General features: G+C 43.4%; 1 protein-coding gene across 3 annotated transcripts in view; it reads right to left on the bottom strand.

Moving 5' to 3' along the window:
* Window positions 1-249: 249 nt before the first annotated feature.
* LOC141073086 (uncharacterized) overlaps window positions 250-23,616 on the bottom strand; it is a 64,681-nt gene continuing 41,314 nt past the window's right edge. For 2 of the 3 annotated variants that reach the window (XM_073560415.1, XM_073560417.1), the window contains 6 exons: window positions 14,511-14,634; window positions 13,980-14,077; window positions 13,823-13,901; window positions 13,618-13,715; window positions 13,378-13,495; window positions 250-2,333 (listed from right to left, as the gene is read on the bottom strand). In XM_073560415.1, coding sequence (XP_073416516.1) covers window positions 1,318-2,333; window positions 13,378-13,495; window positions 13,618-13,715; window positions 13,823-13,901; window positions 13,980-14,077; window positions 14,511-14,634 — 1,533 coding nt within the window. In that variant the 3' untranslated portion in view covers window positions 250-1,317. The remainder of the gene's footprint in view (window positions 2,334-13,377; window positions 13,496-13,617; window positions 13,716-13,822; window positions 13,902-13,979; window positions 14,078-14,510; window positions 14,635-23,616) is intronic. The other variant, XM_073560416.1, reaches the window with a different exon arrangement.

The raw sequence follows: 23,616 nt of genomic DNA, 5'->3' as shown, positions 1-23,616 counted from the left end.
ATGTTACCATATATAATAATTATACGTATATTATAGATGCGATTATGCTGGCGCCACCGCCTGCCCACCGAATGTGATTTTTATTTTTCAAAACCTATTATATGCAGTTCAGTGAGGGATCACTGACCTGTCATATGCCATACAGGTGAATATGTAAGCAGAGCACCACATGAAGCCTCGCCCACAGGCCGCCCCGGAGGAGGAGCATATCATTAACTGACAATAAAGATTAAACAACCACAAGACGGATTTCATCAACCCAGGGGTCATTTTAATCAGTATAACAGCGCCAACCTGACTGTAGGTTACTCAGCACAATCACGCTGACAGATTCCCTTTAATTAAAATCTTACTTATCAAAGTGAGTGTACTCATTTATGCTTAACACTGTTTAAAATTTATAAAACACAGTGAACATAATTACAGTTTCTATATTGTATGACTTCTGTGACGCTGAGCCACTACTCAAAGAAAAGCCATGACACAAGGAAGTCAGCAGGTCCGAGGTCAGATACCAGGAGGGTACGTCAAGACAAGGGAGGAAGAAAAACAGTCCGGGGTCAGGTACCTGCAGTCAGAGAACGTCAAGAGCAGAAGGGATAATCCACACGAATGGTCACGACAAATCCTAAGGGTACCGTCACACTTGGCGACGCACCAGCGATCCCGACAATGATGCGACCTGTAGGGATCGCTGGTGCGTCTCTACGAGGTCGCTTGTGAGATGTCAAACAGTCAGATCTCAACAGCGACGCAGCAACGATACGGAACGATACGATGGTTGTTGGGACCCTGTCTCTCAGACCTGTAGTATTGAGGTCGTTCGTCGTTGTCCCTGTCAAACACAGCGATGCATGCTAGCCAGCGGGACACCAGCGATCAAAAAAATGGCCCAGGACATTCGAGCACGATCAGCGACATCGCAGCAGGGGCCTGATCGCCGCTATGTGTCACGTGGCGAGATTGCTGTTGCGTCACAAAATCGGTGATGCAACAGCGATCTCACTAGCGATCTCGCTATGTGAGACGGGGGCTTTAGCCCGGCAACAAGACACCAATCTGCTCACATCTAACAAATCACCAAGGACGGGAGGTATCTGAGAAAATGACAGAAGGCCAGATTGAACTACTGGGCTGTCAATCAAAATGCTGAGAGCCCGGCACGCCCCAGGATCTGATAGGATTATTGGATTGTCACTCACAACATTGACAGTCCAGCACATTCAAGAACCCATAGGGCGGCTGCTCTGTCACTCACAGCGGCCCTAGCCAACAGTAAAGATGAAGCGGTGACAAAGACTTCCCACATTCTGAATATTAATACAGTTTTTTTTGTGTATGATTTCTCTCATGTCTAACAAGATTTGATTCATTTACAAAAGCTTTCCCGCACAGTGAACATGAATACGGCTTCTCTTCTGTGTGATTTCTCTCATGTGTAATAAGACTTGATTTATTTATAAAAGATTTCCCACATTCTGGACATGCATACAGCTTTTCTCCTGTGTGGTGTCTTTCGTGTCTCACAAGACTAGATTTTTCTGTAAAGCATTTCTCACAGAGTGAGCATGAATACGGCTTTTCTCCTGTGTGAATTCTCTGATGTTTATTAAGCTGTGATGTATCTGTAAAGCTTTTTCCACATTGTAAACATGAAAACGGTTTCTCCCCAGTGTGAGTTCTTAGATGTTTAACAAAATTTGCTTGAGCTCTAAAACATTTCCCACATTCTGAACATGAATATGGCTTCTCACCTGTATGAATTCTCTGATGTCTATTAAGACTGTCTTTATCTGTAAAAGAATTCCCACATTCCAAACATGAAAATGGCTTCTCTCCTGTGTGACTTCTCTGATGTGTAATAAGTTTCCCTTTACATGTAAAGCATTTCCCACATTCTGAACATGAATACGGCTTCTCTCCTGTGTGAATTCTCTGATGTCTATTAAGATTCCCTTTATCGGTGAAGGCCTTCCCACATTCTGAGCATGAAAATGGCTTCTCTCCTGTGTGAATCCTGTCATGTATAACAAATTTTGACTTGGTTATAAAGCATTTCCCACATTCTGAACAGGAGTATGGCTTCTCTCCTTTGTGCTTTCTTTGTGTTAAAGTATCTAAGCTTTCAGTAAATTTCTTGTCACCTGGAATTGTGGTAACAATGTGAGATTGCTCAGGAGTGGGCTCCTCATGATTAGGAGGAGTATAAGAAAGTGAAGTGCTGTGAAGTCCAGGAGCTCCATGAAGGGTAATGAGGTTTTCTCCATTAGAATGCTTCCTGATATCTTCTTTTTTACAATTTAGTGATAAACCGTTATTCTCACAAGGATTTCCTATAAGGAACAAAGATAGATTAGATGTGACTTTTTTCTACAACACAAAAGGCATTTCTAAATTTCAATAATGGAAGTCCCGGTAATAAGGAAGACAACTACATGCCATAGCATTAACACAATGACGGGTAAAATGAATAACACATAAACTGGTGACATTGGCACAAGTCAGGGGTGGCAGAGATTAGACAGCAAATAGACAGTACTTAAAGGGAACCTGCCATCAGGGATTACCCCATTAATGTACCACCAGTGCCATTTCACCCTGTCAAGCTTCCTATGAAGCCCTTAGTGTAGAAAAGTGTCCACACAATTAAAAATGGAGTTTTAATATTTCAGTACCGTATGCAAATGAGATTGACTAGTCACAAAGGTGACCTTACATCTGCGAGTAGCCGAGCTCCAGCCACCATAATCATGTCCTCAATATGTCTAAGGGCATGATAGAAATCTTTACATGCCCCCTTTAAAAAGGACTTGTCACTTGCTAAAAAATAAATAAGTTAAATACGTTGTACAAATTCCCGAGCTCTGACGATTCCCAGGAATCAGTACCAGGCTCTCACGCAGGAAAACGATGAAGAAACGATGAAGAAATACATCAGGATAAGACTTTGCCAACAAACAGCAACCTTGTACGCCCTCAGAGTCCTCCTGGATGGAGAAAGAAAAATGTTGTGAAGAAGAAACGGAGAGTGGTGGTCATGGGGGATTCCCTGCTGAGAGGAACAGAGGCCGCTATCTGCAGACCGGATATAACTACAAGAGAAATGTGCTGTCTTCCAGGTGCAAAAATTAAAGATGTGTCTGACAGGATATCAGGACTCTTCAGACCTACAGATGACTACCCATTCCTGCTACTACATGTGGGGACAAATGACACCGCAAGAAACGACCTGGAAACCATCTGCAGAGACTTTGAAGACTTAGGCAAGAAAGTGAAAGAACTGGGAGCGCAGGTGGTCTTCTCTTCCATCCTCCCAGTGGATGGCCATGGAACAAGGAGGTGGAATAAGATTCTGCAGGTGAACAACTGGCTACGTCGATGGTGCCGTCAGCAACGATTTGGATTTCTGGATCACGGAGTGAACTACTTATACGATGGACTACTTGCTAGAGATGGGGTGCACCTTACGAAGACTGGAAAGCATGTATTTGGAAGTCGCCTTGCTACACTTGTAAGGAGAGCTTTAAACTAGAACAACATGGGAAGGGAAGCAAAAGACCAGAAAAAGCCATACACCTGACAAATGCTATTGAGAACTCTGCTATTAGAAGTGGAAAGGAAGAACAAAGACGAAAGAATCTAATTAATAAAAATATTGGAGAAAGAGAAACCAATCACAAACTAAAATGTTTCTATACTAATGCACAAAGCATGGGCAACAAACAAGGAGAATTGGAACTACTAACACAGGAAAAGAAATATGATGTAATTGGAATCACTGAAACTTGGTGGGACAATACACATGATTGGAATACAAGACTAGAAGGATACAACTTATTTGCAAGAAACAGACTTGATAAACGAGGAGGGGGTGTCGCATTGTATGTTCGAAACGCGTATATCTGCACAGAGATTGAAGCTTCAGAGACTGGGAGTTCTGTGGAAACTGTTTGGGTAAGAATACAAGGACAGAACAATGGAAAGGACACCATTGTAGGCATTTACTACAGGCCGCCTGTGCAAGCCGAAGATATAGATGAACTCTTTATGCATCAGATGGCCAAGTTCTCCAAAAAATATGACATAGTTGTCATGGGAGATTTCAACTATCCAGACATTTGTTGGGAATCTCTCTCAGGCAAAACTAACAGGTCAAGGAAATTCTTATCCTCTCTTGCTGACAACTTTATCTTCCAAAAGGTAAGGGAGAAAACAAGGGGAACTGCTACCTTGGATCTAATCCTTATAAACAGGGAGGAAATGGTTGAGGAGGTAAAAGTGGCTGGGACCCTAGGAGGTAGCGACCATGCTATTTTAGAATTTTGGATTACTAGAGGTGGAAGACCTGTGAAGACTCAGACGTCAAGGTTAGATTTCAGAAAGGCAGATTTTAAGGGATTCAGAAAGAGAATTGGAGGGATCCAATGGCTGGATATCCTTAAAGACAAAAATGTCCAGGAAGGATGGGAAATCTTGAAAAATGAAATTCTCAAAGCACAGTTGTTAACAATTCCGAAAAGAGGGAATAGGAAGCATTTAAGGAAACCAGGATGGATGAACACAGAACTTAAGCACATGCTAAAAAGGAAGAAAAAAATGTTTATAAAATGGAAAGAGGGAGGCATATCTAAAGAAGAATATAATGCTGTCTGCAGAACCTGCAGGGCACAAATCAGATTATCTAAAGCTGAAAATGAACTGAGGCTTGCAAGAGATGTCAAAAGCAATAATAAAGGATTTTGGGGATATGTCAAAAGTAAAAGAAAAGTCAAAGATGCTATAGGATTTTTACAGGATGAAAATGATGAAATGGTAAGACAGGATGTTGAGAAGGCTGAACTTTTAAATTCCTATTTTGAATCTGTTTTCTCTCAGAAAGGAAATGCAACATCAACTGTTATTCACTGTCCTATTAAGGGAATAGAAGAATCCAGGATATCTATAAACAGAAAGATAGTGAGGAAACACTTAGCTAACCTAAATGAATTCAAGTCTCCAGGTCCAGATGAATTACACCCCAGAGTACTGAAGGAGATAGCAGAAGACATTTTTGAACCCCTCTCCATAATCTTTGAAAATTCTTGGAGAACAGGAGAAGTGCCAGAAGACTGGAGAAGAGCAAATGTTGTTCCTATCTTCAAAAAGGGGAAGAAGGTGGACCCAGGCAACTATAGGCCGGTGAGTCTGACTTCTATACCAGGAAAGATCTTTGAACAAATTATTAAACAACATGTATGTCAATACCTGGATAAGAATGAAGTGATTAAACAGAGTCAGCATGGGTTTCTAACTAATAAGTCATGTCAGACTAACTTAATTTCCTTCTATGACGGTATCACTGATTGGGTGGATCAAGGAAATGCTGTAGATATAGTATATCTTGACTTCAGCAAAGCATTTGACAAAGTCTCTCATACAATCCTTATTGAAAAAATGACTAAGTATGGAATGGACAAGGCAACTGTTAGGTGGATTCATAACTGGCTTAGTGATCGGACCCAAAGAGTGGTCGTAAATGGCTGCACATCCAGTTGGAAGAATGTCTCAAGTGGGGTACCACAGGGCTCTGTCCTGGGCCCTGTATTGTTCAACATCTTTATCAACGATTTAGATGAAGGCATTGAGGCTAAACTGATTAAATTTGCTGATGACACAAAGCTAGGAGGGATAGCTAATACTAGAGAAGAGAGAGAGAGGATTCAAAAAGATTTAAATAAACTGGAGAAGTGGGCAGCAACTAACAGAATGGTTTTTAACAGGGAGAAATGCAAAGTACTACATCTGGGCAATAAAAATGAAAAAAGCATATATAGAATGGGAGGAATAGGGCTAAGTGACAGCATATGTGAAAAAGACTTGGGTATACTAATAGATCACAGACTGAATATGAGTCAACAGTGTGATGCAGCAGCAAAAAAGGCAAATGCAATTCTAGGATATATTAACAGAAGCATACAGTCTAGATCACGTGAAGTCATTATTTCCCTCTACTCCTCTTTGGTCAGACCTCATCTGGAATATTGTGTCCAGTTTTGGGCACCACATTTTAAAAAAGACATCAACAAACTGGAGCAAGTTCAGAAAAGAGCGACCAGAATGGTGACCGGTCTGCAAACCCTGTCTTATGAGGAAAGGTTGCAGGATTTGGGAATGTTTAGTTTGCAAAAGAGAAGACTGAGAGGAGACTTAATAGCTGTCTACAAATATCTAAAGGGCTGTAACATTGTAGAAGGATCAACTTTATTCTCATTTGCACAAGGAAAGACTAGAAGCAATGGGATGAAACTGAATGGGAAGAGACACAGATTAGATATTAGAAAAAACTTTTTGACAGTTAGAGTGATCAATGAGTGGAACAGGCTGCCACAAGAAGTGGTGAGTTCTCCTTCAATGAAAGTCTTCAAACAGAGGCTGGACAGACATCTGACTGGGATGATTTAGCGAATCCTGCTTTGAGCAGGGGGTTGGACCAGATGGCCCAGGAGGTCCCTTCCAACTCTACGATTCTATGATTCTACCGCTATTTTCTGCTCCACGCTAAGTGACTCCATTGCAGAGATATTTACATTTGTTCCTCCTGGAGCGCACTATGTGAAATTTCTGCTTTTCAGTGCAACTGGGTGTTCATCAGCCGTCTCTGGGGATATGTGCTCTCACCCAGTCTTCCCAGATGCTGATAATCACAGCTTGGTAGCCTAGATCAGATGCCGAGCTGTGATTAGCAGCGTCTTGGAGGGGTGAAAGCGAATGTCCCCAGAGAAGACTCTGAAAAAAGCCCAGCTGGACGGCAGAGAGGAGACGTCACATAAGAAAAAAAAGGGAAATAATATCAGCTCACCGAAGTAGGTCATGGCAAAATGCAGTCCATGTGGTGATACTTGGAACTAACAGGGCCAGTGTCCCCAGCACAGGAACCAAAAAAAGAAAAAATTCCAGCACCAATGAGAAAAATATAGAAAAAAATTGACTGAAAGGAGTGAAGTAACCCATGATTTTTTCATATTTTTATCCTCATTATTATTCTTCTTTATATTGTTGTGTTTGTCCATTGACCCCCTCAAGGACCGAGCCACTTTGCAGGTTAATGACTGGGCCTCATTTTATAAATCTGACACTTTATGTGGTAATAACTGGAACGCTTCAATGGATGCCACGGATTCCGAGACTTTTTTTGTGATATATTGAACTTCATGACAGTGGGAACATCTGATGGATAGGACTTGCGTTTATTTGTGAAAATATCAGAAATTTGGTGAAAATTTTGCAATTTTAAAAACAAAATTTTAATTCTTATGCCCTTAAACCAGAGAATTAAGTCACGTAAAATAGTTAAAAAATAACATTTACCACATGTCTACTTTACATTTAACCCTTCACAGGAATTAATGAACAATTTATTCAAGCCCCAAATTTTTAATTTTCACAAGGGTAACAGGAGAAAATGGACCTCAAAATTTGTGGGTAAAAACTGCTGCACCCTTCAAGGAATATTTAAATAATGTAAATCCCCACTTCACTGTTGATGAGGTCAATGACACTGCACATCTTATGGACGTCCCTCTTATTGGTGACAATGGTGTCATTCAGACTACATTACATAAGAAACCTACCAGTGGTAACTCCACTTTACATGCCACAAGCGGTCGCCCCCCCCCCATATTGGCCGTAGTTTACCGATTGGTGCATTCACCAGGGCCTGTCGTGCAGGTTCTGTTCAATCGGATTACCAACTTGAATAAACAAAAATAAAAAAATGTTTTTTCAAGATGGGATATAAAGAATAGGGAGGGCCTTGTCCATCACTTGTCATACACCACGTGCCTCCCTCTAAATGGACAATCACAATCATAGAAATAAGAATAATAATGAGGATAAAATGATGAATAAAGCACAGGTTCCTTTCTCCATTCCTTTCAGAACAGGTTATTCAGATATCACTAAATTACCTGTACTTTATCAAGAGTAGAGCCTGTGTAATATCCTCTCAGGGGGCATTACATGTGCAGCTAGGGAAGCCCCGAACATCGGTAATTTGCTGTCACTTAGACTTTTTCCCCAGTGATGATGCTTATAAATATCTGTGTTTTGACCTGAAGGGATCCTTCCAATGTGGAGGTAATAAGTGCTGTGTAAGCATGATGAATCTAGAACAGGGGCCTCAAACTCGCGGCCAACTGCGGCCCTCACCTCATGGGCCCTCGGGACAGTAGTTTGCGGCCCTCACCTCATGGGCCCTCGGGACAATAGTTTGCGGCCCTCACCTCAGTCGGGATCACACATGCGAGAAACACGGCCGAGTCTCGCATGTGAAATCCCAGTCACACATAGTACCGCTCATTAAGGTCATGAATATGGACGCCACTCCACTCATACAAAACAGAAGCCGCGGAGACACCATCACGTGTTTCTCAACACAAGCAATGACCAGCCAGGTCTTTGCCCGGGAAGGAACAACCACGGGAAGGGCAGTCTCCAATGAAGGAAACCACCTATGCCAAAACATGGTATCCATCCACATACAGCTGTTTCGGGGTATTGCCCCTCATCAGTGTGGAGTAGGAAACTGGCTGGTAGGAGCAATGCCTAGTAAAAAGACTATGAAGAGGAGGATGAATGAACTCATGGAGATCAACATCCGACACTGCGGAGACACCATCACGTGTTTCTCAACGCAGTGATTCTAGAGCACTGCCCCCATCCCTTATGGGAAATATGTAAAACATGCAAAACAGAAGCTGCGGAGACACCATCACGTGTTTCTCAACGCAAGCAATGACCAGCCAGGTCTTTGCCCGGGAAGGAACAACCACCATGTTTTGGCATAGGTGGTTTTCTTCATTGGAGACTGCCCTTCCCGTGGTTGTTCTTTCCCGGGCAAAGACCTGGCTGGTCATTGCTTGCGTTGAGAAACACGTGATGGTGTCTCCGCGGCTTCTGTTTTGCATGTTTTACATATTTCCCATAAGGGATGGGGGCAGTGCTCTAGAATCACTGTGTTGAGAAACACGTGATGGTGTCTCTGCAGTGTCGGATGTTGATCTCCATGAGTTCATTCATCCTCCTCTTCATACTCCACTCTCATAGGCGTGGCGTCCATATTCATGAGCTTAATGAGCCGTACCACTGTCGGCGCTGGACCATCGGAGCTGCAGCAGGAGGTGGTGAGTATGATGATGGCTAGACAGTCACAGCAGCCTGCTATCAGCAGGCAAGGCGAATGAGTCACACTCACAACACATGCAGCAGGAGCAGCCGAGCAGGGACCGGACTGCGCCACAGACTCAGGTGCTCCGGGTTCAGAATGATCAGTGGGGCGGTGTGGTATATTGCTCTCTGAGGCGGGACATCAGCCGGCCTTATTGCGGACTTGCGCCATTACCCCGGGCTCAGAAGCATCAGTTGTTATTCAGACAAACCTCCTCCAAGGTAAACCGGCATTCTCAATGGCATCACACAGCTGGTGAAATATCTCCTGTGCGGTGCATTGGAATTTATTTTTTAACACAAATTAAGATGAAAAAATAAAGACATTTGATAACATTGGAATGTTTTTGTAAGAGCTTTTCTTGTGGAAAACCTGATGTGGCCCAGCCTCACCAAGATTCTACCACCAGCGGCCCCCGGGTAAATTGAGTTTGAGACCCCTGATCTAGAATATCCATATTTTTATCTTGTGATATAAATTGTTTGATAAAAAAATTTCTTCCTCAAAAATGGGGCTGGCTGTGCATATGCGCAGTAACATGATTTGGAACATGTCACGTTATTGCACATGCGCCGCCACTGGCGCCATTTTGCTAGAGGAAAAAAAAAGTCTCCACCAAGATGGCGCCAGCACAGTAGCATCTATCGGCGACACAGCCGGCGCCAATTTGAAGAAGAAATTTTTTTTCTCAAGCAATTTCTATCACAAAATAAAATAAAAATATGGATATTATAGACCCGATCATGCCTCAGTGCAGGCACCGCCAACTGCATGATGAATGTAAATTTTTTTTGTTTTCCAAAAGAATAACATATATAGTATGTAAAATAAGGGGCGAGTCAGGGAGGGATCAGTGACCTGTCATAAGCCATACAGATGAATATGTAAGCAGAGCACATGAAGCCCCGCCCTGGAGCACAAGCATGTCATTACCTCAAAACTGAAAATAAACATTACACAACAACCACAAGGCGGATTTCATCACCAGGTGTCAGTGTATTCAGTATAACGGGCGCCGACCTGACACTGTCTGTAGTTACTGAGCACAATCCTGCTGACAGGTTCCTTTTAATGCACGCTCGCCTATGGACTTGAATTATCACTCTGATCTCGTGTTTTTATTAATATTTTTTCCCCTTTATTTAATAATAATAATAATTTTTATATAGCGCTAACATATTTTGCAGCGCTTTACAGTTTGCACACATTATCATCACTGTCCCCGATAGGGAATTTAGATTGTGAGCCCCATCAGTATGTCTTTGGAATGTAGGAGGAAACCGGAGAAACCCACACAAACACGGGGGGAACATACAAACTCCTTGCAGATGTTGTCCTTGGCGGGATTTGAACCCAGGACTCCAGCGCTAACCACTGAGCCACCGTACCGCCCATACTATTTACATACCAGTACATGGAGGGGGCGATTGCTAAGTATTAAATTGCAGAAAAGCGGCTTGTATAGGGCTCTGGTCACACACAGGTAATGCACAGCATCCTGCTGACAGTCTACTAGTGACGCCCATACTATTAGATCAGGCGGCTGCCCAGCTCTATATAAGTGCATCCCATGAGAACAGACACCACAGTTTACAGCGCCAAAAAAGCTGGGCCTCCCTGCACCCTGAAAAATGACATGCAAGAAAATATACAAAAATATATGAGGTATTGGTCAATATCTTGGCCAGTTTAATACTAAGCAATCCCCCTCCACGGATTGGTAGGTTGTGAGTAGTTGTCCCATCATTACTTTGCACCTGTGTTACCTTTGCTGCATTAGTTCTGAGACCTGGGCAGGTAAATACTGCTGATATTTTCCCCCGTTCCCATACATTTGTTTGTTCATTTTGTATATTCTCGCTTTTCTCCTGTGAAAATCTACTACTTAGTTCCTGATCACCTCCCTTAACTGTGGGGCATTACCAGAATCTGCATCCGTAACCGGGCAAGTGCCGTGGCTCTGAGCAGGGTGCCTCTTGCTCATGGGACTTTGATACTTACCTCTCCCCATTCCTGCGCTGCGTAGTCTTCCCCATCTCCTCACTCTGTGACGTTTCAGGTTAGATGGCGCGATGACGTCACTACAGGGTGCCCGCTGCCTGTCCAGTGACAGTGCAGAGATCCGGAAGACAGCGACGCTGAGGAGTCCGGAGCAGAGCAGCGGCCAGCAAGGAGAGGCATTTTTTTTGAGCATTATATAGTGACCATCATATACTGTATGGAGCAGTAATTGGGTCCAATAATATAGTGTATGGAGCATTATATGGGATCCATTATTCTGTATGGAGCACTATATGGGGCTCATTATACTGTATGGAGCATTATATGGGGCTATTTTTCTGTATGGAGAATTATATAGGGCACATCATATGTATGGAGCATTATATGGGGTTCATGATGTATGCAGCAATATATGGGGCTCATTATTCTGTACGGAGCACAATGTGGTGCCGTTAATAATACTGTATGGAACATTATATGGGGCTCATTCTGTATGGAGCTCTATGTGGTGTCCACAATACGGTATGGAGCAATATATGGGGTTCATAATTCTGTATGGAGCAATATATGGGGCTCATTATACTGTATGGAGAACGATACTGTCCGGTTTCCGAACTATTGAAGAATTTACAATAGATATCACTCATGTAATGCAAGTCATCAGTCCAATCAGTGCCGAGCATCAGAAAGTGTGGGGACGCATGCATGGAGAATGGTAACACCCCGTTATTCACAAATTGAGGAGGAACCACCGGGAATCTGGGCAGGAGTTTATTTCTTTGGAAACACAATTCTTGTCAGAAAATAATTTTATTCTATTTATAAAGGTAAAAAAAAATTAAAAAATTTTTGGAACATTGATGAAAACGCCTTCTTTTGGGAATTTATGTATGTTGTCATTAGGAAAAGAATTATTTATTCACGTTAGAGACGATTTCTAGACGACATTTTGTTAGTCTGGAGAGACCGGGAGTGAAGGTTCTTCTAAAGGGGCGATCTCAAAATCACTACGTGGTCTTATAATAAAGTGAACCCTTTTTTTTGTCAATATAACCCATATTTAATATCTGGCCTGTTCTGCATATATCAGCCCCTCAGTGCGCCCCTCCAGGGTCTATGTACCCATCTGTTGCCAACGGAACCAATATATAGCGAGGAGCCTCATGTTGCATGCCGGGGGCAATGGTGCTGGATGTTATACACAAGGGGGCAACAGGGCTGGATGTTATACACGGGGGGAGGGCATTGGCGTCTGAAGGAGAATCTAGAATGCAGTGATTGATGCGGGCGGCCCAATACTCTTCTCTCTATAGCGAATCTATCCATATTACAATATTAGACATAACTGAAAATAATCCGTGCATGGTAAAGGGTGCCCGCTCTGAGCAGGATCTCGTCTCCTCCATGTTTATACATTGATTGCACCAGGTCTCAAAAACCAACATGGTTGTCAGATAACGACAACTCTAGATGTGGCCATCGCAGCTGTTTGTACATACAAGCTTGTAATCCCTTACGATAAAGCAATTCTCCACCCCAGCACAGAGGAGTGACGAAACACTTGTCATGTACCATCATCTACCTGGTGTCCTCCAACTGTGTTCTGGTTCTCCTACATCCAAGATGGCCTCTATAGTGTCAGAGGGACATACCGATTTACCACAGGGCTCTTCATACCACCGGGCGGCCGGCCTGGATGTAGAAGAACAAGAATGCTGACCTCAGTGTAGGAGACAGTGGGAGGCAAACAGAGGGGACAGGTAGGACGACTCTACATGTGATGTGTCGTCACTCGTCAGCACCAGGCAGAGGCTGCTACATCACTGAGATCCATAGGACGGGGCGATTCATAACCTGTAACACAAGCTCAGTCATTTATAACACAGCACGGGACTTGTGGAGGAAAAATATGGATGGAAAGGATGGAAGTAATATTCACAAAGGTAAAGGAAAACTAAATCTGTGCTTCCTAAATGATTAAGAAGAGGTGTGAAGGCGGCCCTGTTATTCATCGGTGCACCGCCGGACTCTGTACAGGAGCAGCCGCGCCATCACCGGACACTACTGCTGTGATGTGGACAGTGGATAAGGCTTCACTGCACCAGAGACTTCACACGATATCACACACCGGTCATCTTCATCATCGTCACACACCGGTCATTGTTAAATACCTGTGCAAACATCTCCCACAAACTCCTCCTTCCCGTCACTCACACACGGCTGATCCCCCCTCGTCATCTCTTCTTCTTCTGTGTCATCCTTCACTTTATTCTTAGTCGGATCTTCCTCCTGATATATCAGATGCAACAATCAGCAAAATACAAGAAACCACCAAAATCTGTGACTTTCATGACCTCGATCAGAAATGTTCCCCCATAAACAGATCCGGTACAGGGCTCAACGCCGTCTACCTGATGATCCTCCGGGATGTTGTGATTCTCCTCTGGACAGTCCTGGGAATACAGAGGGCGGGGACATCTCTCTGGTGGATTTCTCCTCCTGGATCCATCTGTAAAAAAACACACAGTGATGAAATAGATTGTGTCATGTGATGATGAGATGACGGGAGTAGTAGTAGGTGACCACAGAACAGACATGACAGTCTCCCCTCCTCACCCTGCTGATCGGCCCATTCATCCATCGTCTCTTCTGCGTCATCTATAACCTCAACCTTAATATCAATCAGATCTTCATCCTAAAAAGTAAAATGTAAGATGAGCTCAGGTCCCATCACTTCATGGTCAGATGTTGTGGGGGCTTCAGTGTCATCTACCTGATGATCCTCTGGGATGTTGTGATTCTCCTCTAGACAGTCCTGGGGATACAGAGGACGGGGACATCTCTCTGGTGGATTTCTCCTCTTGGACCCATCTGTGGAGACACAACCTTGTTGACTGACTCTCTCTTACATGTCTCTTAACACCATTAGCTCTATGTTTTTTTTTTTTAACAGGGCCCAAGAGTCATTGTTGTGGTCCTCACTACCACTTGTGCTGAGCTGAATATGTCTGGCAGGTTGATGGCATTTTGCAGTCTGTGGCGCCATCAGATAAAGAACCTACAATAAGGACGTTTCATCCTCCAAATTTCCTTTTCTCTAGGAAAGAAAACCACTGAGGTGACAAATAAAATCTCCATCAGCAGCAGAGAAACATCAGCACAACCCGAATGTGAGGTCCAATCAGGAGTCATAGAAAAGATTCATCCCTGAGAGAAAACGATCACGGAAATATCTGAGGACACATCACTAATAGCAACCGACCAACGCTGACGAGACGATCTGATGTCAGAAGGGTCCTCTCACCTCGTGGTGTAAGAGGCCAGAGCTCCTCAATCATCACCTCCTGGTACCGATCCTGGTGTCCTTCTAGATACTCCCACTCCTCCATGGAGAGATAGACAGCGACGTCCTGACACCTTATAGGAACCTGACAACAACAACACGGTCATCACCTAGAATCCTCTAGTGCTGAATAATATCCCAGCAGTCACCTCTCCGCTCATCACCCAGAATCCTCCAGTGCCATCCTGTATAATGTCCCAGCAGTCACCTCTCCGGTCATCACCCAGAATCCTCCAGTGCCGTCCAGTATAATGTCCCAGCAGTCACCTCTCCGCTCATCACCCAGAATCCTCCTGTGCTGTCCTGTATAATGTCCCAGCAGTCACCTCTCCGCTCATCACCCAGAATCCTCCAGTGCCCTCCTGTATAATGTCCCAGCAGTCACCTCTCTGCTCATCACCCAGAATCCTCCAGTGCCATCCTGTATATGCCCCAGCAGTCACCTCTCCGGTCATCACCCAGAATCCTCCAGTGCCGTCGTGAATAATGTCCCAGCAGTCACCTCTCCGCTCATCACCCAGAATCATAGTAACATAGTTAGTAAGGCCGAAAAAAGACATTAGTCCATCCAGCTCAGCCTATATTCCGTCAGAATAAATCCCGAGATCTACGTCCTTTTAAAGAACCTAACAATAACTGTAAGATACAATATTGTTACGCTCCAGGAAGACATCCCGGCCTCTCCTGAACCCCTCGGCTGAGTTCGCCATCACCACCTCCTCAGGCAGGGAATTCCAGATTCTCACTGCCCTAACAGTAAAGAATCCTCTTCTATGTTGGTGGAGAAACCTTCTCTCCTCCAGACGCAGAGAATGCCGCCTTGTGACCGTCACCTTCCTTGGTATAAACAGATCCTCGGAGAGATATTTGTATTGTCCCCTTATATACTTATACATGGTTATTAGATCTCCACTCAGTCGTCTTTTTTCTAGACTAAATAATCCTAATTTTGCTAATCTCTCTGGGTATTGTAGTTCCCCCATCCCCTTCATTAATTTTGTTGCCCTCCTTTGTACCCGCTCTAGTTCCATTATATCCTTCCTGAGCACTGGTGCCCAAAACTGTACACAGTACTCCATGTGCAGTCTAACCAGAGATTTGTACACAGGCAGTGTAAATGTCATGGTCACGTGTGACTGGACACACCGCCTCCAGCAGGGCCAATTTATATGACACGCTTGAACCTGCATACACCGCCTCCAGCTGGGCGAATTTAAATAATAAAATGTGCAGCCGGATACACCGCCTCCAGCAGGGCGAATTTCAGAATAAAGGGGAAAACCAGGAAAACAATTACAATGGTGGCCCTGCGATAGGGAACAGGGACGTGGAGACCTCCTGCACTCCCCTGAGTCAGTGTCTCTACACTCCTAATGATCCCTAGGCCGGTTCCGCACCGGGCGCCGATCAGGATACCTGAAATCCCTAACTCGCCCTGAAGCAATCCCTTACTAGTGAAGTGGACGGTGCAGAAACTAATCCCACCACTGCACTAAAACACACATTGAGGAAAGTGACAAACAGGGAAACACCACTTAGCTTTGCTCTGTTGCTAATGCTCCAAGCAACAGAGTCCAACACCTGAGTGCATCTTTTCCTCCAACCGGATCCAACACCTGAGTGCAGCTTTCCAGCAACAGAGTCCAGCATCTGAGTGCAGCTCTCTTCCAGCAACAGAGTCCAGCATCTGAGTGCAGCTTTCACCATAGACACCATACCTGCCACTCCAGGATTCTGACTGGGCTGCCCGGGACTCTTCTCAAGTTCCTTCCTTCACCAAGGATGGTTGGAAAACACCAATATCACCAACAGTGAGTGAGAACACCTGACACACCTTTATAGTTAGAAGCCAAAGTCTCACACCTGTTAAGAGATTCCCGTGCAATAACGCTCACCACCACCGGGGGAAAACTAGAACAAAAGATACCACTGTGCAAGAACCCCAATGACCACCGGGGGCAAAACCAACTCCAAGCAACCAGCTCAAAGGAAAAAAAAAAGGTAACTTATTCAAAACCTGTCATATCCAGTGTGGATCATGACAATAATGCTCTCATCATGTGTATCCAGACCTCTTTTAATGCACCCCATGATCCTGTATGGCTTGGCAGCCGCTGCCTGGCACTGGCTTCTCCAGGTAAGTTTATCATTAACTAGGATCCCCAAGTCCTTCTCCAGGTCAGATTTACCCAGTGGTTTACCGTTCAGTGTGTAATGGTGATATGGATTCCTTCTTCCCATGAGTATAACCTTACATTTATCATTGTTACACCGCATCTGCCTCCTTTCAGCCCAAGTTCCCATCTTATCCAGATCCATCTGTAGCAGAATACCATCTTCTCTTGTACTGACTGCTTTACATAGTTTTGTATCATCTGCCAATATCGATATTTTACTGTGCAAACCTTCTACCAGATCGTTAATAAATATGTTGTAGAGAAGAGGTCCCAACACCGACCCCTGCGGTCCCCACTGGTCACAGTGACCCAGTTAGAGAATATACCATCTATAACCCCCCTCTGCTTTCTATCACTAAGCCAGTTACTTACCCATTTACACACATTTTCCCCCAGACCCAGCATTCTCATTTTGTGTACCAACCTCTTGTGCGGCACAGTATCAAACGCTTTGGAAAAATCAAGATCTACCACGTCCAATGACTCACCTTGGTCCAGTCTATAGCTTACCTCTTCATAAAAACTGATTAGATTGGGGTGACAGGAGCGATTCCTCATAAACCCATGCTGATATGGCGTTACACAGTTATTCTCAGTGAGATCATCCAGAATAACATCCCTCAGAAACCCTTCAAATATCTCACCAACAATATAGGTTAGACTTACTGGCCTATAATTCCCAGGTTCACTTTTAGAGTCTTTTTGAATGTTGGTACCACATTTGCTATGCGCCAGTCCTGTGAAACAGACCCCGTCGCTATAGAGTCTCTAAATATAAGAAATAATGGTTTGTCTATTACATTACTTAGTTCTCTTAGTACTCGTGGGTGTATGCCATCCGGACCCGGAGATTTATCTATTGTAATCTTATTTAGCCGGTTTCGCCCCTCTTCTTGGGTTAGATTGGTGACCATTAATATCGGGTTTTCTTTGTCTCTCGGCATTTCATTTTCCACCGTGAAGAAGAAGGTGGGTAATATATTCGCTTTTTCCTCGTCATCTACAACCATTCTTTCCTCACAAGGTTTAATGGGCCTACACTGTCACTTATGATTCTGTTACTATTGATATTTGAACAAATTATTAAACAACAAATTATTTGACCAAATTATTAAACAACATGTAAGTCAATACCTGGATAAGAATGAAGTGATCAAACAGAGTCAGCATGGGTTTGTAACTAATAAGTCATGTCAGACTAACTTAATTTCCTTCTATGACGGTATCACTGATTGGGTGGATCAAGGAAATGCTGTAGATATAGTATATCTTGACTTCAGCAAAGCATTTGACAAAGTCTCTCATACAATCCTTATTGAAAAAATGACTAAGTATGGAATGGACAAGGCAACTGTTAGGTGGATTCATAGCTGGCTTAGTGATCGGACCCAAAGAGTGGTCGTAAATGGCTGCACATCCAGTTGGAAGAATGTCTCAAGTGGGGTACCACAGGGCTCTGTCCTGGGCCCTGTATTGTTCAACATCTTTATCAACGATTTAGATGAAGGAATTGAGGGTAAACTGATTAAATTTGCTGATGACACAAAGCTAGGAGGGATAGCTAATACTAGAGAAGAGAGAGAGAGGATTCAAAAAGATTTAAATAAACTGGAGAAGTGGGCAGTAACTAACAGAATGGTTTTTAACAGGGAGAAATGCAAAGTACTACATCTGGGCAATAAAAATGAAAAAAGCATATACAGAATGGGAGGAATAGGGCTAAGCAACAGCACATGTGAAAAAGACTTGGGTATACTAATAGATCACAGACTGAATATGAGTCAACAGTGTGATGCAGCAGCAAAAAAGGCAAATGCAGTTCTAGGATGTATTAACAGAAGCATACAGTCTAGATCACGTGAAGTCATTATTTCCCTCTACTCCTCTTTGGTCAGACCTCATCTGGAATATTGTGTCCAGTTTTGGGCACCACATTTTAAAAAAGACATCAACAAACTGGAGCAAGTTCAGAAAAGAGCGACCAGAATGGTGACCGGTCTGCAAACCCTGTCTTATGAGGAAAGGTTGCAGGATTTGGGAATGTTTAGTTTGCAAAAGAGAAGACTGAGAGGAGACTTAATTGCTGTCTACAAATATCTAAAGGGCTGTCACATTGTAGAAGGATCAACTTTATTCTCATTTGCACAAGGAAAGACTAGAAGCAATGGGATGAAACTGAATGGGAGGAGACACAGATTAGATATTAGAAAAAACTTTTTGACAGTTAGAGTGATCAATGAGTGGAACAGGCTGCCACGAGAAGTGGTGAGTTCTCCTTCAATGGAAGTCTACAGAGGCTGGACAGACTTCTGACTGGGATGATTTAGCGAATCCTGCTTTGAGCAGGGGGTTGGACCAGATGGCCCAGGAGGTCCCTTCCAACTCTACGATTCTATGATATAGTTGAGGAACAGCTTGGGATTAGTGTTACTCTCCTTTGTGCTTCTCTGTTTCCTTTTTGGCAGCTTTAATTATTTTTTTAGATAGAGAATTTTTCTCCTTATAGTTTTTTAGATCTACAGCGGGGCCATCCTGCTTTAGTAGTGTAAATGCTTTCTTGTTACTGGTAATCGCCCCTCTTACTTCTTTGTTTGGCCACATTGGGTTTTTCCTATTTCTTGTCCTTTTATTCCCACAAGGTATAAACCGCTTACAGCGCCTATTAACCCCTTCCTGACATCAGACGTACTATCCCGTCCATGGGGCCCGGGCCCCTATGCCCATGGACGGGATAGTACGTCTACCGCGATCAGCGGCGCCCACGTGGTGAGCGCCGCTAATCGCGGCCGGGTGTCAGCTGATTATCACAGCTGACACCCGGCACTATGTGTCAGGGGCGGTCACGGACCGCCCCCCAAAACGTTAACCCCTTGCACACCGCGATCAAACATGATCGCGGTGTACCGGGAGTTAAAGGGAAGCATCGGCAGGGAGGGGGCTCCCTCCGTGCTTCCCTGAGCCCCCCACGGCAGCGCAATGTACAGCGCTGCTGCGGGGGGCTCCTATCCTCCAGGCCCCCGAATCCAAGATGGCGACGGGGGTCTTCGGGGACCTGAGGAAGCTGGCTTCCTCAGTGCCTGCAAAGCGCAGGCAAGAGGAAGTCTTCTTCAATGCCTGTGACAGATTGCTGATCTGTCACAGTGATCTGTCATGTGACAGATCAGCGATCTGTCACAGGACAGTGATGTCCCACCTGGGACTATGTAATAAAGTAAAAAAAAAAATTAAAAAAAAATGTAAAAATAAATTAAAAAAAAAAAAAAAATCGCCAAATAAATTAGTAAAGAAAAAAAAAAAAAATATTCCCCAATAAATTCATTTTTTGAAAATAAAAAAAAAAAAAACAATAAAAGTACACATATTAGGTATCGCCGCGTCCGTAATGACCCGCCCTATAAAACTGTCCCATTAGTTAACCCTTTTAGCGAACCCCTTAAAAAATAAAAATAAAAAACGAAGCAAAAAATAATGATTTATTATCATACCGCCAAACAAAAAGTGCAATAACGCGCGATCAAAAAGACGCATATAAATATCCATGGTACCGCTGAAAACGTCATCTTGTCCCGCAAAAAACGAGCCGCCACACAGCATCATCAGCGAAAAAATAAAAAAGTTATAGCTCGCAGAATAAAGCGATGCAAAAATAATTATTTTTTATATAAAATAGTTTTCATTGCATAAAACCGACAAAAACATAAAAAAACTACCTAAATGAGGTATCGCTGTAACCGTACTGACCCGAAGAATAAAACCGCTTTATCGATTTTACCGCACGCGGAATGGTGTAAACGCACCCCCCCAAAAGAAATTCATGAAACGCTGGTTTTTGTTCATTCTGCGTACCAAAATTAGGAATAAAAAGCGATCAAAAAATGTCACGTGCCCGAAATTGGTACCAATAAAAACGTCAACTCGTCCCGCAAAAAATAAGACCTCACATGACTCAGTGGGTCAAAATACGGAAAAATTATAGCTCTCAAAATGTGGTGATGCAAAAACTATTTTACAATAAAAAGCGTCTTTTAGCGTGTGACAGCCGCCAAACATAAAAACCGCCATAAATAGTAAATCAAACCCCCCGTTATCACCCCCTTAGTTAGGGAAAAATAATAAAACTAAAAAAAAAGTATTTATCTCCATTTTCCCGTTAGGGTAAGGCTGTGTGCACACGCTGCGGATTAGGTGCGGATTCTGTAAAATCCGCAGGTGAAACCGCAAGTCAAAAGACCTGCGGTTTTACCTGCAGATTGCTCTGCGGTTTTGTCCTGCGGTTTTTCATCTCCTCATTAGAGGAGATGGCAAACCGCAGGAGAATCCGCAGAAAGAATTGACATGTCAATTCTTTCTGTGGATTGAAAACCGCAAATAATCCGCGCGGAAAATTCCGCACCGTCTGCACTGCGGTTTTTGATTCCCATAGGGAATCATGGTACTGGGGTCCGCAGCAGCCAAAACCGCTGCGGAACCGCAGCAAAATCCGCAGCGTGTGCACACAGCCTTAGGGTTAGGGCTAGGGTTAGGGCTCGGGTTAGGGGTGTGTTGGGGTTAGGGTTGGAGTTATAATTGGGGGTTTCCACTGTTTGGGCACATCAGGGGCTCTCCAAATGCAACATGGCGTCTGATCTCAATTCCAGCCAATTCTGAGTTGAAAAAGTCAAATGGTGCTCCTTCCCTTCCAAGCTCTGCCATGCGCCCAAACAGTGTTTTACCCCCACATGTAGGGTATCAGCCTACTCAGGACAAATTGCAAAACAATTTTTGGGGTCCAATTTCTCCTGTTACCCTTAGGAAAATAAAAAATTGGGGGCAAAAATATCATTTTTGTGGAAAAAAATTATTTTTTTATTTTCACGTCCGAGTGTTATAAACTTCTGTGAAGCACTTGAGGGTTCAAAGTGCTCACCACACATCTAGATAAGTTCCGTGGGGGGTCTAGTGTCCAAAATGGGGTCACTTGTGGGGAGTTTCAATAGTTTAGGTACATCAGGGGCTCTCCAAACGCACGACACCCGCAGACCATTCCATCAAAGTCTGCATTCCAAAACGTCACTGCTTCCCTTCCGAGCCCCAACGTGTTTCCATACAGTAGTTTTCTCCCACATATGGGGTGTCAGCGTACTCAGGCCAAATTGGACAACAACTTTTGGGGTCCAATTTCTCCTGTTACCCTTGGGAAAATGAAAAAATTGGGGACTAATTGATCATGTTTCTGGAAAAAATACGATTTTTTTATTTTCATGCCCTGGCATTATAAACTTCTGTGAAGCCCTTGGGGGTTCAAAGTGCTCACCTCACATCTAGATAAGTTCCTTAGTGGGTCTAGTTTTCAAAATGGGGTCATTTGTGGGGGGTTTCCACTGTTTAGGTACATTAGGGGCTCTCCAAAGGCAACATGACACTCGCAGACCATTCCATCAAAGTCTGCATTCCAAAACGTCACTACTTCCCTTCCGAGCCCCGACGTGTGCCCATACAGTAGTTTTCTCCCACATATGGGGTATTAGCATACTCAGGACAAATTGGACAACAACTTTTGGGGTCCAATTTCTCCTGGTACCCTTGGGAAAATAAAAAAATGGTGACTAAAAGATCATGTTTGTGGAAAAAATACGAATTATTTATTTTGACGCCCGGGCATTATAAACTTCTGTGAAGCACTGGGGGGGTCAAAGTGCTCACCACACATCTAGATAAGTTCCTTAGGGGGTCTAGTTTCCAAAATGGTGTCATTTGTGGGGGGTTTCCACTGTTTTGGTACATCAGGAGTTTTCCAAACGCGACATGGTGTCCGATCTCAATTCCAGCCAAAAACGTCAAATGGCGCTGCTTCCCTTCCGAGCTCTGCCATGCGCCCAAATAGTGGTTTACCCCCACATGTGGGGTATCAGCGTACTCAGAACAAATTGCACAATAACTTTTACGTTCCTGTTACCCTTGGAAAAATAAGAATTGAGGGTGAAAAGATCATTTTTGTGGAAAAAATATGATTTTTTAATTGTATGGCTGTATGTTATAAACTTCTGTGAAGCCCATGGGGGTTCAAAGTTCTCACCACATATCTAGATGAGTTCCTTGGGGGGTCTAGTTTCCAAAATGGGGTCACTTGTAGGGGGTTTCCACTGTTTAGGTACATCAGGGACTCTCCAAACGTGACATGGCGTCCGATCTGAATTCCAGCCAATTTTGCATTGAAAAAGTCAAACGGCGCTCCTTCCCTTCCGAGCTCTGCCATGCGCCGAAACAGTCGTTCCCCCCCACAAATCAGGTATCAGCGTACTCAGGACAAATTACACAATAACTTTTGCAGTCCAATTTCTCCTGTTACCCTTGGTAAAATAAAAAAAAATGAACCTGAAGTATTTTTTTTGTGAAAAAAAGTTAGATGCTCATTTCTTTTTAAATATTCAAAAAAATTCCTGTGACGCACCTAACGGGTTAATAAACTTCTTGAATGTGGTTTTGAGCACCTTAAGGGGTTCAGTTTTTAGAATGGTGTCACTTTTGGGTATTTTCTATCATATAGACCCCTCAAAGTGGCTTCAAATGTGATGTGGTCCTAAAAATAAAATGGTGTTGTAAAAATGAGAAATCGCTGGTCAACTTTTAAACCTTATAAATTCCTAACAAAAAAAAATTTTGGTTCCAAAATTGTGCTGATGTAAAGTAAACATGTGGGAAATGTTAGTTATAAAGTTTTTTGTGTGCCGTATCTCTGTGATTTAAGGGCATAAAAATTCAAAGTTGGAAAATTGCGAAATTTTCAAAATTTTTGCCAAATTTCCATTTTTTTCACAAATAAACGCAAGTTATTTGAATGAAATTTTACCACTAACATGAAGGACAATATGTCACGAGAAAACAATGTCAGAATCACCGGGATCCATGAA

The sequence above is a fragment of the Dendrobates tinctorius genome, unplaced genomic scaffold, assembly GCF_039654945.1.
Source record: "Dendrobates tinctorius isolate UK_male_01 unplaced genomic scaffold, ASM3965494v1 ptg000296l, whole genome shotgun sequence".
NCBI lineage: Eukaryota > Metazoa > Chordata > Amphibia > Anura > Dendrobatidae > Dendrobates > Dendrobates tinctorius.
This window is presented reverse-complemented; position numbering and strand designations above follow the sequence as displayed.